Here is a 16,023-nt window from a genome sequence, read left to right as displayed (position 1 = left end):
TTGGTACCTCTAGCCTCCCGTTGAGAAAGCAGTATGACGTTGTAATAAGATGACACTCCGCCCCAGGTATCCATGTAAAAATTAACCGCTTTGCAAGGTGAATGCTGGAGTTGCACTGTGGGAAGAAGCTAAACTCAAATGACTTTGTCAAAAGGTTGCAGAACATTTCTTTCTTCTGAGTTTCGGTCTGCAAAAGATGTCAGTTCAGGTGTTAGTGGCATTAGCCAGAAGAACACAAGGCCCTTACCTGGAACATTCGGAAGCTACATATAGGCAATAAAAACTGCCATAGTCTTCTAGATAGATGAGCACCATTCCTGTGGACTATTTTGGTGACTCTCTGTCCTTTGTTGTGAATACATAGTCTGAGAATGAAGAAAAGGAAGATTAGGGGTTTCTTTTGGAGACTGAGGTAAGTCAGACCTCGAAGAGGAATGAAGTCAACAAAATGAGAAAGAGAGATCAACGTGAACAGAGTGAGTCCAAGTGTGGTCCTGTTGATGAATTAATAGATAAATGTCTGTATGATAAAGGGGGAAAGCTATTGAAATACGGGGTCCTACAAGATTAATGCTGATCTGTGCAGGCTCTGTTGACCCAACTGACTTCAACCGCTTATATTCTAGATCCTGTAAAAGAATATAGCTGCTCTCCCTGGCCTGAAGTTGAGAACTTAATAAAGAAGTGTTTGAAAGAAAATCCCCAGGAAAGACCTACATCTGCCCAGGTAGGCCATTTTTGTGTTGTAGGCCTATTTAAACCACCGCCTGTCCCTCAACTCTGAGAATATCACTATAATTAATGTTGCAAATGGATTTATGATTTATTGGTTTTTGTCTTACTATGCTTACTTAGAAGGAAGTTCCAGACACTGGGAATTTCTTCTGAGTTACTGTGATCAGCCTGCAGTTATACACCAGATGATGTTGCCCGTGTATGACGATACAGCATCACCCCTGTGTGGTTTAATAATCGTGGCTGTTGCTGTTTAAAGTCTACTGGTTCACTTGCATGAATGTGTGGTTGTAAACAGCCAGTATGACGTAGTGGTTAGTGTGTTAGACTAGGATCTGAAAAATCCAGGTTTGAACCCTTGCTCTTCCACAGTTATTGGAAGCTTGCGGGGGGTGACCTTGAAACTAGGGTTGCCAATCCCCAGGTGGGGGCAGGGGATCCCCCGGTTTGGAGGCCCTCCCCCCGCTTCAGGGTCATCAGAAAGCGGGGGGAGGGGAGGGAAATGTCTGCTGGGAACTCTGTTATTCCCTAGGGAGATTTATTCCTATAGAAAATAATGGAGAATTGATCTGCGGGTATCTGGGGCTCTGGGGGGTTGTTTTTTGAGGCAGAGGCACCAAATTTTCCGTAAAGCATCGAGTGCCTCTCCACAAAATACCCCCCAAGTTTCAAAAAGTTTGGACCAGGGGGTGCAATTCTATGAGCCCCAAAAGAAGGTGCCCCTATCCTTCATTATTTCTATGGGAGGAAGGCATTGAAAAGGTGTGCCGTCCCTTTCAATGTGATGGCCAGAACTCCCTTTGGAGTTCAATGATGCTTGTCACAGCCTTGATCTTGGCTCCACCCCCAATGTCTCCTGGCTCCACCCCCACTATCTCCTGGCTCCACCCTCAAAGTCTCCTGGCTCCACCCCCAAAGTCCCCAGATATTTCTAGAATTGGATTTGGCCACCCTACTTGAAACAGTCACCTCCTCTCAGCCCAACTTATCTCGCAGGATTGTTGTAAGGATAAGAAAGTGAAGTAGAATGTTGTAAGTTGCTTTGAGTCCCCAGTGGGGAGAAATGTGGAGTATAAATGAAGTAAATAAAAAAAATATTTCCATTTTAGTATATTACTGCTGCCAGATTGTGTTGAATTCACCCAAACTAATGTACTTTCATTTCCCTCCCTGTTAATATTAACAACAAAAATATTTTTACATCCAAGCCCAAAGCTCCTTGCTAGCTGGGCAAGGGGGCACATATAGATGTTAAACAACATTGGGGGGAGGAGTGCCCCTTGAAGGACCCCACAGAATAGGGGGCGGCTAGTGGATATATCGTCACCCTCTGTCCCCAACCATAGAGAAAGGAGGAAAGCCATTGAAGGGCTACCCCATGTATTCCTGTGTTGGAAAGGCAGTGAGTCATAAGATCATAATAGACTGTGTTGAATGCTGCTGTGAAGTAGGGCCACAACAGCAGCACTGACCCACCTCGATCCAACTGTCTGTGGAGGCAACCAGCACAGTCTCTATCCCATGGCCAGGGCAGAAGCCAGACTGGAATGGGTCTAGAGCCAGTGTGTCCTTCAGAAAACCCTGGAGCTGCTCAGCTACTGCTATACTCACCATTTATGTAAATTGGGATAGCAATCTAAAATACTCCCAAAGAGTAAAATAATGCAAAGCAGTACGTTACTGCTTCAGAATCAGCATTAAATATTTTCCTACACAAAACGGTGGTTTCATGATAATGGCAGAATGTTGTCATTAAGTCATGTTGTGGATGACTGCATATTGTAATGGAGAAAGCATTGCAATGTAAAGAACTTCAGAAAGAGACATTACTTACTGTTGCATCCAATGTGGATGTTTCTGCAGGTTTTTGAGATTTTGAATTCTGCAGAGCTCGTCTGCTTGATGAGATGCATCTCACTACCCTGTACCTCTGTGTCTGAGTGCATGGTTGCTACAAATCAAAGCTGTAAAAAGACAGGTGTGTGGATCGGGAGTGGGAACTCAGAAGCATGGCAGCTCTCATTCATCAACTTAAATACAGATGGACATACTTATCAGGTAAGTGTTGACAAAGGCATTTACCATGAATGCTTCAGGAGATTTATCACTTAGCTGAATGCTTTACTGGAGTCCAAAAGGACACATTTATCATGAACCTATCATGTTTTAACACAAAATAGTTAAAATTTATAATGACGAGTGTTACACAGATCTGTAATCCGAATGCCTTTGCTTAATGAAAGACATGCAGCCAAAGGAGGAAAAATAATTTATTGCAATAAAGATGGTGAGCAGTGCTAAGCCAAGACTTACATACCAAACTGCTCCACCCCTTTCAGGGTGGTCACAAATTTATATACCCTTGATGACACATTAGCACTTACACATATTAATTGCCTGTGACACCCATCTTAATTTCATTGTGAGAGTCAGCCACGCACTATTAATACATTTTATCAAGGTGGCATCAGCTCATTGGCTACAAGCTGTGGCACATCACAAAATTGAGTATTATTATTTATTTATTTATTTATTACTTTACATTTATATCCCGCCCTCTCCGCAAGCGGACTCAGGGCGGCTTACAATATCATAAAAACAATCAATTCCATAAAACATATAAAAACATAGTTCACTTATCAATTTAAAACTATTTGCGCTGTCTCAATCCAGTCTGGCGGTATTGGGTTCTGACTATGATCGCCAGCTTCTGTAGGATGTCCGGTGGCAGCCCATTTTCAGTCAACCAGAAAAGCTTGTCTAAACAGTTCGGTCTTACAGGCCCTGCGGAACGCCGACAAATCCCGCAGGGCCCTTATAGCTTCTGGGAGGGTGTTCCAAAGTTCTGGTGCTGCCACCGAGAAAGCCCTGGATCTTGTTACGCATAGCCTGGCTTCTTTTGGGCCAGGGGCAGACAGCAGATTTTTTGTCCCTGATCGCAGTGCTCTCTGGGGGATATATGGGGAAAGGCGGTCCCGTAGATAGGCAGGTCCCTGACCATAAAGGGCTTTAAAGGTTAGTACCAACACCTTGAAGCGAACTCGGAACACAACAGGCAACCAGTGCAGCTCTCTCAGCACTGGCCGAATGTGCTCCCGTCGTGGTAGCCCCATTAACAGCCGTGCCGCAGCGTTCTGCACTAGTTGTAGTCTCCGGGTATGCATTCAACCTGACCAGTTAAATCTGCTTTGGGGTCTAAGAACCCCCTACTTCTGTTGTTACTTAGAAATGCAGTAAAGCACAGTGAATGCTGGTTGTCTTGGTCTCAGCACCTGCGATGTCAGATCAGCTCTTCTGTCTTCTTTTGCAGCCAAACCTAAGCCTAAAAGATGTTACCTAAGCAGGCTTGTGGCCTTCCGAACTAAAGCTGTGTCCCACACAAGGCAGCTGGGAACAAGACTTGTACATCTGTAGTACCGTGATCTCAGTTATAACTTTGTATTCGTTTTTTATTCTGGCAGGCTGAAATAAAAAGGCAGTTTTAGAAACTAATTTTGGCTGAACAACGGGCTCAAAATCTAATACATAAGTTGAAAAATACCCTGATTAAGTCTCAGCAATGGCATTGTCCAATGATAAATGTTATAGACTGCCAGAGAGAGAAACCAATTTGACTGAAGGCACTTTGTTTTAGTTTGTCATAATTTTTCTAGTAGAAGATGATAACGTTTTGCTATCAGCTCATATTTGCTATCAGCTCATATTCCAAGCTTTTGTGGCTTTTGTTCAGCTCTGTTAGGCATCACCTTCTATCAGGTCAGATTTACTAATATGTCTGGTTTATGGTATGACCGTAGAGGGAAACTCGATACAAATGCATGCAATGGAGCCCTAATGTTTTGAGCAGCAAAGGAGAAGAGGGGCTGAACTGTTTGCCTGCTTGAAGTTTCCCCCCTACGCACACACATATGAAAGCTGGGGGTTTAGGTAAATGTTCCGTCAACATTCTTCTGAAACTGGGCAAGGGAGTGGGGGAGGGATGGCAGCAACTTGGAGACGCTTATGGGAGGGAACTAACGAGTTTTTTCCACACTCAAAATAATATCCCAGCTGTGCCACCACCACACGGGGTTCCAGAAAGATATTTACATAAATATTTTTAAAAATATCCTTCCCCTCCACAGACACCCGCTCTTTGGGGAGACAGAAACATCCACATACCTTGCATATCTAGATGGTTACCTACTGATTTTGAAAATATAAGGTTTTGGAGTTGACTTTTAAGGCCCTGAGCAGTCTAGGACTCACATATCTTTGGGACCACCACCTCTGGTGTGTTATCCAAAGAGCGTTACGCTCTGCTGAGAACAATCTACTGGCGATCCCTGGCACCAAAGGTATCCGACTGTCCTTGACCAGAGTCAGGGCTGACCTGGCGGAACTCTGCCAAATAACATCAGGGCCCTGAGGGATTTAATGCAATTCTACAGGGCCTACAAGATAGAGATGTTCCACCGGGCTTTTTGGTTGAGGACAGCAACAGGTAATATCAAGGCTGGCACCCTTCTCTCTTGGTGTAGTGGTTAAGTGTGCGGACTATTATCTGGGAGAGCCGGGTTTGATTCCCCACTCCTCCACTTGCAGCTGCTGGAATGGCCTTGGGTCAGCCATAGCTCTCGCAGAGGTTGTCCTTGAAAGGGCAGCAGCTGTGAGAGCCCTCCCAGCCCCACCCACCTGTCTGTTGTGGGGGAGGAAGATAAAGGAGATTGTAAGCCGCTCTGAGACTGATTCAGAGAAAAGGGCAGGGTATAAATCTACGGTCTTCCTCCTCCTTATTCTGCTCATGAGGTGGCAACACAGTATGGAACTGGTTAAAGATTCATTCATTACTGCCATCTGAGGATTGCTTTAAGAATGTAATGATGTATTTATTATATTTGTAATAATGTTTATGATATATTTACTTTATTGTACTTCATCACCCAGAGCCCTGCGAACTCAGATTGGGCAATCCATAAATCCCAATTATAAATTAACATAAAACAAGGAGTCAATCAAATGAACTCTCTCATAAAAGTTTCAGTTAAGGGGGGGGAGATTAAGACTAATACAGGCTAGAAGGATTGTTTCGGTGTTTTGAGTCCTTTTACATAAAGCACCCCTGAAAGGATTAAATAATAGAGAAATTATTCTGTACAGGTATTTTCCTTTCCTTTTTTGTAATTTAGGACATTACAGATTCCAGAATATTGTGCTTGGTCCTTGTGACCCTTCCTGCAGAACAGGAAAACTGGATCGTAGCAGGAACCCAGTCCGGTTCTCTGTGGGCCTTTCCGATGCAAGATGAGAAAAACAAGCACCAATTGCAGAAGATGTCAGATTCAGTCACATGTCTTTATTGCAACTCTTTTGCAAAGCAAAGGTACCACTGGGTTTGTGTGTGGATTAAGCATTGTAAATTGTCTTTGTTTAGAGCAGTTTTTTAGAATAGTACAAAAAGTAAACATCGCCCTGTATAGATTGTGTTGGGGAGCTCTTTTTAGTGTGCAAAACTCTCTCTGTAAGAGGATTCCATGTGTTTATTGTATTGTATGATGCATTTATTTCAGTGACACATTTTTATACTTCTGTTTTTTGTTTCAGCAAGCAAAGGAATTTCTTTTTGGTGGGTACTGCTGATGGACAGCTGTCAGTTTTTGAAGACAGAGCAGTACAGGTACATACTCAGTTGCTGCTTTCAAGAATTATATAGCAATGAAACGCCTACTGTAGAGCACTGTTATGCATTTCACTTTCTCTTGTGTGTAGAAAGGTGTCTTCATTTTTTTATAATTTTATTCAGTGGTGCAGTGACAATAGATGGTTTTTCATTTGAACACATTACCAATAAATATTTGTCTTTTGACATTCTGAGCCACACTGTCCCCATTGTCACTGGCTAACTTCATGTATTATTTATTTATTTATAGTCTTCTTTTCTCATTGGGACTCAAGGTAAATTAGAAGACTAGTCAATGCAATCAACAGGATGGGACATCCAATAAACAATGAAACAGAATTTGGGTAGTAGAACCAACCAGAAATCTAAAAAATCGAATCGAAGCAAAGCATAGGTGTTAATGCAACATGTTAAATTATGCAAAATTACAGAGCAGAGTCCAACTTACAGCAAACAATACACAGTAGTATAGACTACAGTCGCTGTTAATTTGTCCACGTAGCTTTCTGAATCATGTTGGACAGTGCTACCATGGTGCCTGTTTTAAAAAGCCCTCTTGAATAATTCAGTTTTGCATAGAACAAGAGCTGTTCCTGAGTTGGCACTGGTGTGTAGCTAAGGACGGGATGTCTCTGAACCGTTGCTGGCATATGGGCCACGTATGTTGGCACCGGTGCGTAGCTAAGGATGGGCTGTCCCTGGACCGTTGCTGGTGTATAGGCCACGTACGTTGGCGCCGGGGCAGCAGGTGCAAAGGTGGGTGCCATGGGCCTCAATCCAGAGCCTGCCAGCGTGTAGGTTGGAACTGCCGTGGATGTAGGAATAGAGGCTGCAGTCACGTGCTGTGTGGCCACTAACTGCAGGAGCCTGTCGATGCACTGGCCGAGAGGCTGGCGCTGATAGCTGGAGCGACGTAGAGACTGGAGCTGCTACGACTGCTGGTGTGCTCACCGACACGCTTGCGGGTGTGCAGTGAGTCCGACACTGTAGCTGCTCGTGGCGGTTGGTGCCCCTGGGCGGAGGTTGGAGCTGACATCTGGAGTGGTACGGAGACTGCTATGGCTGAGACTGCTGGTGGGCACGCCGACACGCTTGCATGCGTGTAGTGGGCTGGCCCTGTAGCTGCATGTGTCGGTTGGTGCGCCTGGGTGAGGTGTGGAGGCTGAAGCCCTTGAGCGCTGATGTTGGACGTCTGAAGGGTCCCTGATGGCAGGTCGGCCGCTGCTTCATTGTCCTCATGAACGGAGGGTTCTTGCTGCTCAACGTAGACTATCATTCACTGGGCCGGGTCCTCCTCCTCTAACTCTTCCAGGTTAGAGTTTGAATTTGGACCTTGCAATTCTTCAAAAGCTTTCAACTCCGCTGCTAGTTTTTCTGCCTCAGCCTCCTTGCCCATTACATTCTCTTCTGCTTGAATCTTGGCCAATTCCAGGTGTTTCTTCTTCCTGGCAAATTCTGCCTCTTTGGCTGCAGTGGCGGCTCTGGCTCTAGCTTTCACCAATTCCAATGCTGCACTTGAAATTTTGGACCTAATAGAAGAGCAATGTGATGAAGGAACCTTGGGACGGTCAGACTTGTGGGAGGATCGATTGGAACCCCCACGAGATGCAGCAGTTTCTGTGAGAGGCTCGGCTTACGGACGGAGCGCAGGCCTCTCGTTGAATGGAGCCTTGAGGTTGAGGTGTTCACTGCGGTGGGCATCCTCCTCCAGATGAAGCTCTTTTTCCTCTCTTTTTTTCCAGGCGTTTGTTGAAGTCGTCCAGGGCAACTGTCCAGGTAGCATCCTTTTCTTTTGCATCTACCTGCAGAAGGCGCGACTCTTCTTGAGCATCACGTGTATCAAGTTTTGCTAGGATGGTCTCAACGCGCTTCCTGTAGCTTCCCCATTCTATGTAGCAAGTAATGAGGCTCTGTTGCATTTTATACATATTCTCCAGGCTGACCTCATGGGCTGCCTTCGTGCAGGTCTCCTGGAGCCGTCTCTCTGACCTATGCATGGCCTTAGTCGCCTTTGCTTTCTTGGCGATTAAGTGATCAAGCATCCTAGTGGTCAGTGGCCTAACCTCCCTCAGCGACATGTCGTGGACTGGCCCTGCTTCTGTGCTGTCTGGTAGGGCTGTGTCACATACGTCGCTGGACGTCGCTTGTTCCATCCCACTAGGGCTGACAGTTGTGCCTAAGCTTGGGTGCCGTGTGCTGTCATTGGCATCCCCCATGATATTGGGTTACAGGCTTCAACTTTGGAAATTCGCTTGCAGTACTGTCACTCGCCACTGGATGGCGCTTGAGTATGCAAACTTCCGGTGCGCAGCTGGAGTTCCCACTCTCACCACTAGGAGTCGCTGCAGGCAGCGAAATCTGCTTGCAGTACTAGCGCTCTTCCACAAGATGGTGCTTGAGTGTGCAACATTCAGATGTGCGGCTGCAGTCCCCACCCTCGCCACTAGGGGTCACTGCAGGCAGCCTGCTAGGCTCCACCCTTATGGGCTACAGTTTAGGCTCCCAAGCCCCTTGCCACTGATTGAAAGCTCCTAGCTGCTTTGAGGTTAGCTAAACAATGCAGTATTCTGGGGGGTGTGACCTCCTTGCAGTTCTCCCATGATGCATGGGCGAACTGCCACTTGCCTGATCCCAACTCTGGCAGCTGGCTGCGTTTGTTGGGATGGGCTGACCAGCTGGAGTGCCTCTCTCAGCTTCTCTGCTGGGTTGAGACTCCCTGAGGAAACTGATTCACTGGTTGTTGCCTTCAAACATCGGCTGGTAGCTAAGCTCAGATGGCAGCTATTCCTCGTGGAGGGAGAGAGAGAGACTCCTGGCTGAGCAATTTCCGTTTGCGCCTTGCATTGGAAACTCCCTATCTGTCAGGCAGCGTCTTATTCCCTGGAGGGGCTAGCCTAGCTGAATAACTGATGGCTGCTTGCTTGTGGAGGCATCAGTGAGGTAAACGAAAGGGAAAGGGAGGGGTTGAGCGCTTGTCTTAGCTCAAACTTTCTCTCTCTTTTTTTTTTTTTGCATCTCTTGGGTTTGGTCTTAAAGGTGAACTTGTCTACCACTTTATTCTACTGCCTCAGACCAACTGGGATCCATCTCTAGTCAGTGAGCTCGTTCCCTTTGTCTTGCAAAGGAGGGCAATAAGTTAAGAACATAAGAGAAGCCATGTTGGATCAGGCCAGTGGCCCATCCAGTCCAACACTCTGTGTCACACAGTGGCCCAAAAAAAATTATATATATATATAATGAAAACTATGTGCATATATACATACACACACACACACATATATATATATATATACACACTGTGGCTAATAGCCACTGATGGACCTCTACTCCATATTTTTATCTCACTCCCTGTTGAAACTGTCTATGCTTGTAGCCACCACCACCTCCTGTGGCAGTGAATTCCACATGTTAATCACCCTTTGGGTGAAGAAGTACTTCCTTTTATCCGTTTTAACCTGACCGCTCATCAATTTCATCGAATGCCCACGAGTTCTTGTATTGTGAGAAAGGGAGAAAAGTACTTCTTTCTCTACTTTCTCCATCCCATGCATTATCTTGTAAACTTCTATCACGTCACTCCGCAGTCCTCCAAGCTAAAGAGCCCCAAACGTTTTAACCTTTCTTCATAGGGAAAGTGTTCCAACCCTTTAATCATTCTAGTTGCCCTTTTCTGTACTTTTTCCAATGCTATAATATCCTTTTTGAGGTGTGGTGACCTCAATTGCACACAGTATTCCAAATGAGACCGCACCATCGATTTATACACGGGCATTATGATACTGGCTGATTTGTTTTCAATTCCCTTCCTAAGATTTCCCAGCACGGCGTTGGCCTTTTTTATTGCAATCGCACACTGTCATGACATTTTCAGTGAGTTATCTACCACGACCCCAAGATCTCTCTCTTGGTCAGTCTCTGCCAGTTCACACCCCATCAACTTGTATTTGTAGCTGGGATTCTTGGCCCCAATGTGCATTACTTTGCACTTGGCCACATTGAACCTCATCTGCCACGTTGACGCCCACTCAACCAACCTCAACAGATCCCTTTGGAGTGCCTCACAATCCTCTCTGGTTCTCACCACCCTGAACAATTTAGTGTCATCTGCAAACTTGGCCACTTCACTGCTCACTCCCAACTCCAAATCATTTATGAACAAGTTAAAGAGCATGGGACCCAGTACTGAGCCCTGCGGCACCCCGCTGCTTACCGTCCTCCACTGCGAAGACTGCCCATTTATACTCACTCTCTGCTTCCTATTAATTAGCCAGTTTTTGATCCACAAGAGGACCTGTCCTTTTACTCCATGACTCTCGAGCTTTCTAAGGAGCCTATGATGAGGAACTTTATCAAAAGCTTTCTGGAAGTCAAGGTAAACAACATAAACAGGTTGCTTACCTGTAACTGATGATCTTCGAGTGGTCATCTGTGCAGTCACACACATGGGTCTTGCCGCAGGCAACGGATCCATACCTCGGAGCTCCAATAGCTCGTCTATAACGTCTTTTGGCGCGCTTTCCTCCCGCCCTGGGGAGCAGGCAGCGACTGCGCATGCCTGGAGCGGGGGGAGAGCGCCCATTCCACTCAGTTTCTTCCAGCTGCCACTGGCAGAGAGACTAGGCAAATTTAAACGAGAAGTACCAAGGTCAGCAGCAGGGAAGGCTGGGTGGGCGTGTGTGACTGCACAGATGACCACTCGAAGATCATCAGTTACAGGTAAGCAACCTGTTTATCTTCTTCGTGGTCTCTGTGCAGTCCCACACATGGGTGACTAGCCAGCTAAATGTTCTGGAGGAGGGTGCTGGTGAAAGAAAGAAGGTAGTCACATGGCCAATAACCAAAGACTATATATAACCAAAGATTATATGGCATAGAGGCGTAAGCGGGTACACTCACCGTTAATCTCAGTGAAAGATGGATCTGAGGACCGCTTGGCCGAAGGAGGCGTCACGTCTCGCACGAACGTCCAGCGCATAATGGGAGACGAACGTGGATGGTGAGGACCATGATGCAGCCGCACAAATGTCCTCTAGGGAGACGCCCTGCAGGAAAGCCGAAGACGTCGAGACCGCTCTAGTAGAGTGGGCCTTAAGACCCTCGGGCAGAGGCTGTTTAGCCAGTTCGTAACACAACCTGATGGCACTAACTACCCATTTAGATAGTCTCTGGGTAGAAATCTTGTGTCCTTTATGAGGTTTTCCGTAGGCCACAAACAAGTTAGGGTCCTTACGGAAAGGCTGTGTACGATTAAGGTAGAAAGATAAAGCCCTTCTGACATCCAGAGAATGCAGGGCTCGTTGTCCGTGGTCGGTAGGGTTGGAGAAAAAGGTTGGCAGAGAAGTTGAAGTCGATAAGTGGAACTGGGAGACAACCTTGGGGAGAAATGCAGGGTCTGGTCTCAGAACAACTTTTTCCCTATGGAAAATGGTATATGGAGGGTCGTGACGGAAAGCGCATAAGTCACTTGCCCGTTTGCCCGAGGTAAGGGCCACCAGCAATGCTGTCTTCCAGGAAAGAAGGTTGAGGTCTATGGTAGCCATAGGTTCAAAGGGTGCTTTCATCAAACAGGAGAGAACTAGGGATAAACTCCAAGTCGGGACAAAGGGCTTAACGGGTGGATTGAGGTGCAACATGCCCTTGAGAAAGGACTTAGACAAGGCGTGAGAGAAAACTGTTTTGCCGTCTACCGGATTGTGGAACGCAGAGATGACAGACAGGTGAACTTTTATGGAAGAGTAGCAGAGTCCTGATTTTTGTAGAGAAAGTAAATATTCTAGGATCATGCTAAGAGGAACGGACTCTGGACGTAGATGGTTAGCAGTCGCAAATGAGCAGAAGCGCTTCCATTTGTGTTGATACGAAAGTCTTGTGGAAGGCTTTCTTGTGTTAAGAATGAAGTGGGCTACCTCTGCAGAGAGGCAGGAGGGTGTATTCTCCAGGCCGTCAAAGCCAGCACTTGAGGGTTGTGATGTAGTATCTGGCCATTGGCCTGGGACAGGAGGTCGCTCACGAGAGGGAGACGACGGTAAGTGTGATGTGATAGCTGCAGAAGTCTCGTGAACCACGGTTGCCGTGGCCACCATGGGGCCACAAGGATGCAGTCCGTGCCGTCTCGTGTGATCTTTATCAGTACCCGAGTTAGTAGGGGGGTTGGTGGAAAGAGATAGTGGAGAGGGCCTGTCCAGCTGTGTAGGAAGGCGTCGTTTCCCCTCCTGGAGTAATAGCGTGGACATTTGGCATTGTCCCGGGAGGCAAAGGCGTCTACCTTGGGTGTCCCGAAGCAGCTGAAGATGCGCCGAAGGTAGGTCGGATTGATGGACCATTCGTGGTCGTCCAGGCGAAACCTGCTTAGGGAGTCGGCCAGAACATTCTCTACACCCGGGAGATGAACTGCAGTCAAGTAAATGTTGTGTTTCAGACACCATTCCCAGAGCAGAATGGCTATACGGCACAGCCGGAGAGACCTGGTTCCTCCCTGCTTGTTTATGTAATAGACGGTTGCCATGTTGTCCATTGAAATCTGAACATGCCGTCCGTGGATCAGTGGGAGAAACGATAGGAGGGCCCTGTGCACAGCAATCAGTTCTAAACAGTTTATGTGCATGGTCCTCTCGGAGGGTGTCCAAAGGCCCCTGACGGTCTTGTCCTCTAAGTGGGCTCCCCATCCCCACTTTGAGGCGTCCGTCGTTACAACAGCCACCGGAGGCAATGGGAGAAACGGCGTGCCTGCGAGGAGGTTGTTGGGTACAGTCCACCATGTGAGAGAAGAGAGTGCTCTCTGGAGAACAGTGAGTAGGACGCTCTGCGGTTGTAATTGAGGATGGTAGGCTCGTACGAACCAGAGCTGTAGTTGCCGCATTCGTAGCTTGGCAAAGTGGATGACAGACGTTGTGGCGGCCATGAGGCCCAGCAAGCGTTGGATTGTGAATGCAGACTGGCGAGGTTGTCGTTGAATCGCCCTGGCTAAGGCAATGATGGAGGTTGCTCGATCCTCGGGGAGGAAAGCACGATGGAGAGAAGTGCGAAGGAGGGCCCCTATAAATTTGATGTCCTGGGTAGGCTCGAGATGGGATTTGGATGTGTTCACACAAAGACCCAGGGAATTCAGAAGAGAGAGCGCTGTGTTGATGTTGCTCTGTAATCAACGTTGAGTCGGTGCTATGAAAAGCCAGTCGTCGATATATGGGAAGACTGTAATGTCCCGAATTCTGAGAGCAGCTGCCACCACCACCATGCACTTGGTGAACACCCTTGGTGCAGTGGAGAGGCCGAACGGTAGGGATACATATTGGAAGTGGTCCTGTCCCATGGCGAATCGCAGATACTTTCGATGTTGAGGCCGAATTGTCACATGGAAGTAAGCGTCCTGAAGATCTAGGGAAGCCATCCAGGAATTCCTGGGGATAAGAGGCAGGATGGCCTGCAGGGATATCATCCTGAACTTCTTGTATTCGATGTACTTGTTTAGCTTCCGAAGATCTAGGATAGGGCGCTTGCCTCCATCCCTCTTGGGGACCAGAAAGTATCTTGAGTAAAATCCCGTTCCCCGATGTTGGGGAGGAACGGGTTCTATGGCCTTTTTCTGGAGTAAGTCCAGAATCTCCTGATGGAGGAGTGCAGATGGAGGGGTATGTATGAAGTAGTGGTGGCGAGGTGGCGAAACGAACTCTATTGCGTAACTGATACGCACGATGGTAAGGACCCAAGAGTCTGTGGTGATGGAACTCCAGGTAGGGTAAAAGGGAAGTAGCCGGGTGTGACTGTTGAGAGAGTCAAAGAGACTGCTTGCCTGTCTGGGATTGTTTCTTGGAAGGTTGAGCCCGTGGCCTCTGTTGGAAAGGTTGTTTAGGGAGGGGTTTCCTTCTCCAGAAATCCTGAGACTTAGGAGACCTTTGACGGCGTTGGAAGGATGGTTTCCATGGTCTCTTCCTATTGGTGGACAGTGAGGTTGGTTGCGTGACCCCAAGACGTTTTGCCCTTTTGCGGCCGTCATCGACCGACGCGAGGACCTCGTCCGTGGAGGCATGGAAAAGTCCCAGACCATCGAAAGGAAGGTCTTCTATGCGCTGCTTGATGTCTGGCTGCAGGTTCGTTGAGCGGAGCCAGGCGTGTCGACGTAGGGCGACAGAAGTAGCGAAGACTCGGGAGGAGCAAGAGACCGCATGGCGGATAGAGTTTATTTGTTGTTTGGAGACACGAGAGAGCTCAGAGACGAGAGACGATACAGCCTTCTGAGATGAGTCAGGCATGGAAGTAAGGTGTGGAGTGATCTGGTTCGCCAAGTTGAAGGAGTATGCCGCAAAATAGGCCAAGTAATTGTTCAACTTAGAGTTGGTTGAAGAGAAGCTATAAATCTTCTTGGCTAAGGTGTCCAGTTTCCTGCCTTCGCGGTCCGGTGGAACGGGGTGGCGAGATTGTTTATTCTTGGTGGCGGAATGGACGACAATAGAGTTGGGGGCCGGGTGGGAGGCCAGAAATTTACAGTCAGTGGTATGTACCCTATAGAGAGAGTCCAGACGTCTAGAAACGGTAGGGATAGAGGCGGGCTTATCCCAGGCTTCCCGGAGACCCTCAAGGTGAACGGGCAGCATAGGAAGCGTAGAGCCGTCTGGGAAATCTGTGCGAACCAGGTCATGAACCACATCAGAGACTTTAGGTGAATCGGAGGACATGGGAATGTTCAGTGCGGAGGCCATTGTGGTGATCAGATTTAGATAGGCCTTAGAGCTGTCGGATGGTGAGAGCCTAGGAGGTTGGTCAGATGAAGGCGAGGCGGGAGCCTCCTCGGAATCAGAGTGGTCAGACGAATCCCTGTCGGAAACCGAGACCGGGTGCTGAGGTGACTTGGGGTCGACCGGTGAGGGGTCTCGAGGGCGTTTGGCCGGCGAAGTTGGTGGTTTCGGAACCGATGTGGACGGTGTCTTGGAGGTATCCCGATTACCAGAAAGGCCAGGAGAGTGAACAACCTCACGGGGCCGATGGGTAAGGGGGGATTCGAAATTCTGCGAGTCGAAATCATCTTGGGTCCGAGGAGCTGCTCTGTCCCGAGAACCATAGTAGTAGTGCTGATAATCACTGTAGCCGCTGGGGGACAGGCGGCGGTAGTAGGGGGATCGCTGGTCGCGTGAACGGTAGTAGTCACGGGGTCCAGGAGAATAACAGTCTCGGAGTCGAGGCGGATAGACATCTCTAGAGCGAGGCTCGGGTTCGAAGTCTGAGAAGTGCTTATAGATGTGCACCGAGGGCGAACGCAGGTACCGATGGTAGCGGGAGCGTGGTCGAGGGGACGGGGACTGGGATGGAGAGCGGTCCCGAGAGCGGTCCCGTCGGTAGAGCCCGTGGTAGTCGCGGTACGGAGACCGGTCGCGTCGATAATCCCGATGGTAATCTCGATGCGGAGACGGAGAGATGAAACGGTCACGGACCGGAGATCGAAGACGAAGCGGGGACCGTGAGCGAGGGCGTAGCCGTGGAGATCGAGGGCGGAGTTGCTGAGACGAGACCTGGTCAGATGACTCCTGAAGTACTGGAGTGGTAAGGATTGGAGTGGTAATGTCGAGGAAGGACTCAGGTCGGAGAGTTGGAGGATCCGACTCGAGAATGTCCACAGGAGGAAGGCTATGCACCGA

At 48.1% G+C, this 16,023-nt stretch overlaps 1 protein-coding gene across 2 annotated transcripts in view; it reads left to right on the top strand.

Annotated features, from left to right (window-relative positions):
* LRRK2 (leucine rich repeat kinase 2) overlaps window positions 1–16,023 on the top strand; it is a 180,643-nt gene that overhangs the window by 140,880 nt on the left and 23,740 nt on the right. Inside the window, exons 43-46 of one of the 2 annotated variants that reach the window (XM_060244741.1) lie at window positions 627–727; window positions 2,599–2,793; window positions 5,904–6,097; window positions 6,319–6,391. In XM_060244741.1, the coding sequence (XP_060100724.1) occupies window positions 627–727; window positions 2,599–2,793; window positions 5,904–6,097; window positions 6,319–6,391 (563 nt within the window). The remainder of the gene's footprint in view (window positions 1–626; window positions 728–2,598; window positions 2,794–5,903; window positions 6,098–6,318; window positions 6,392–16,023) is intronic. The other variant, XM_060244742.1, reaches the window with a different exon arrangement.

Source organism: Heteronotia binoei, chromosome 8, assembly GCF_032191835.1.
Source record: "Heteronotia binoei isolate CCM8104 ecotype False Entrance Well chromosome 8, APGP_CSIRO_Hbin_v1, whole genome shotgun sequence".
In the NCBI taxonomy this organism is placed as follows: Eukaryota; Metazoa; Chordata; class Lepidosauria; order Squamata; family Gekkonidae; genus Heteronotia; species Heteronotia binoei.
The sequence above is the reverse complement of the archived record's forward strand: the minus strand, read 5'-3'. Positions and strand labels throughout refer to the sequence as shown.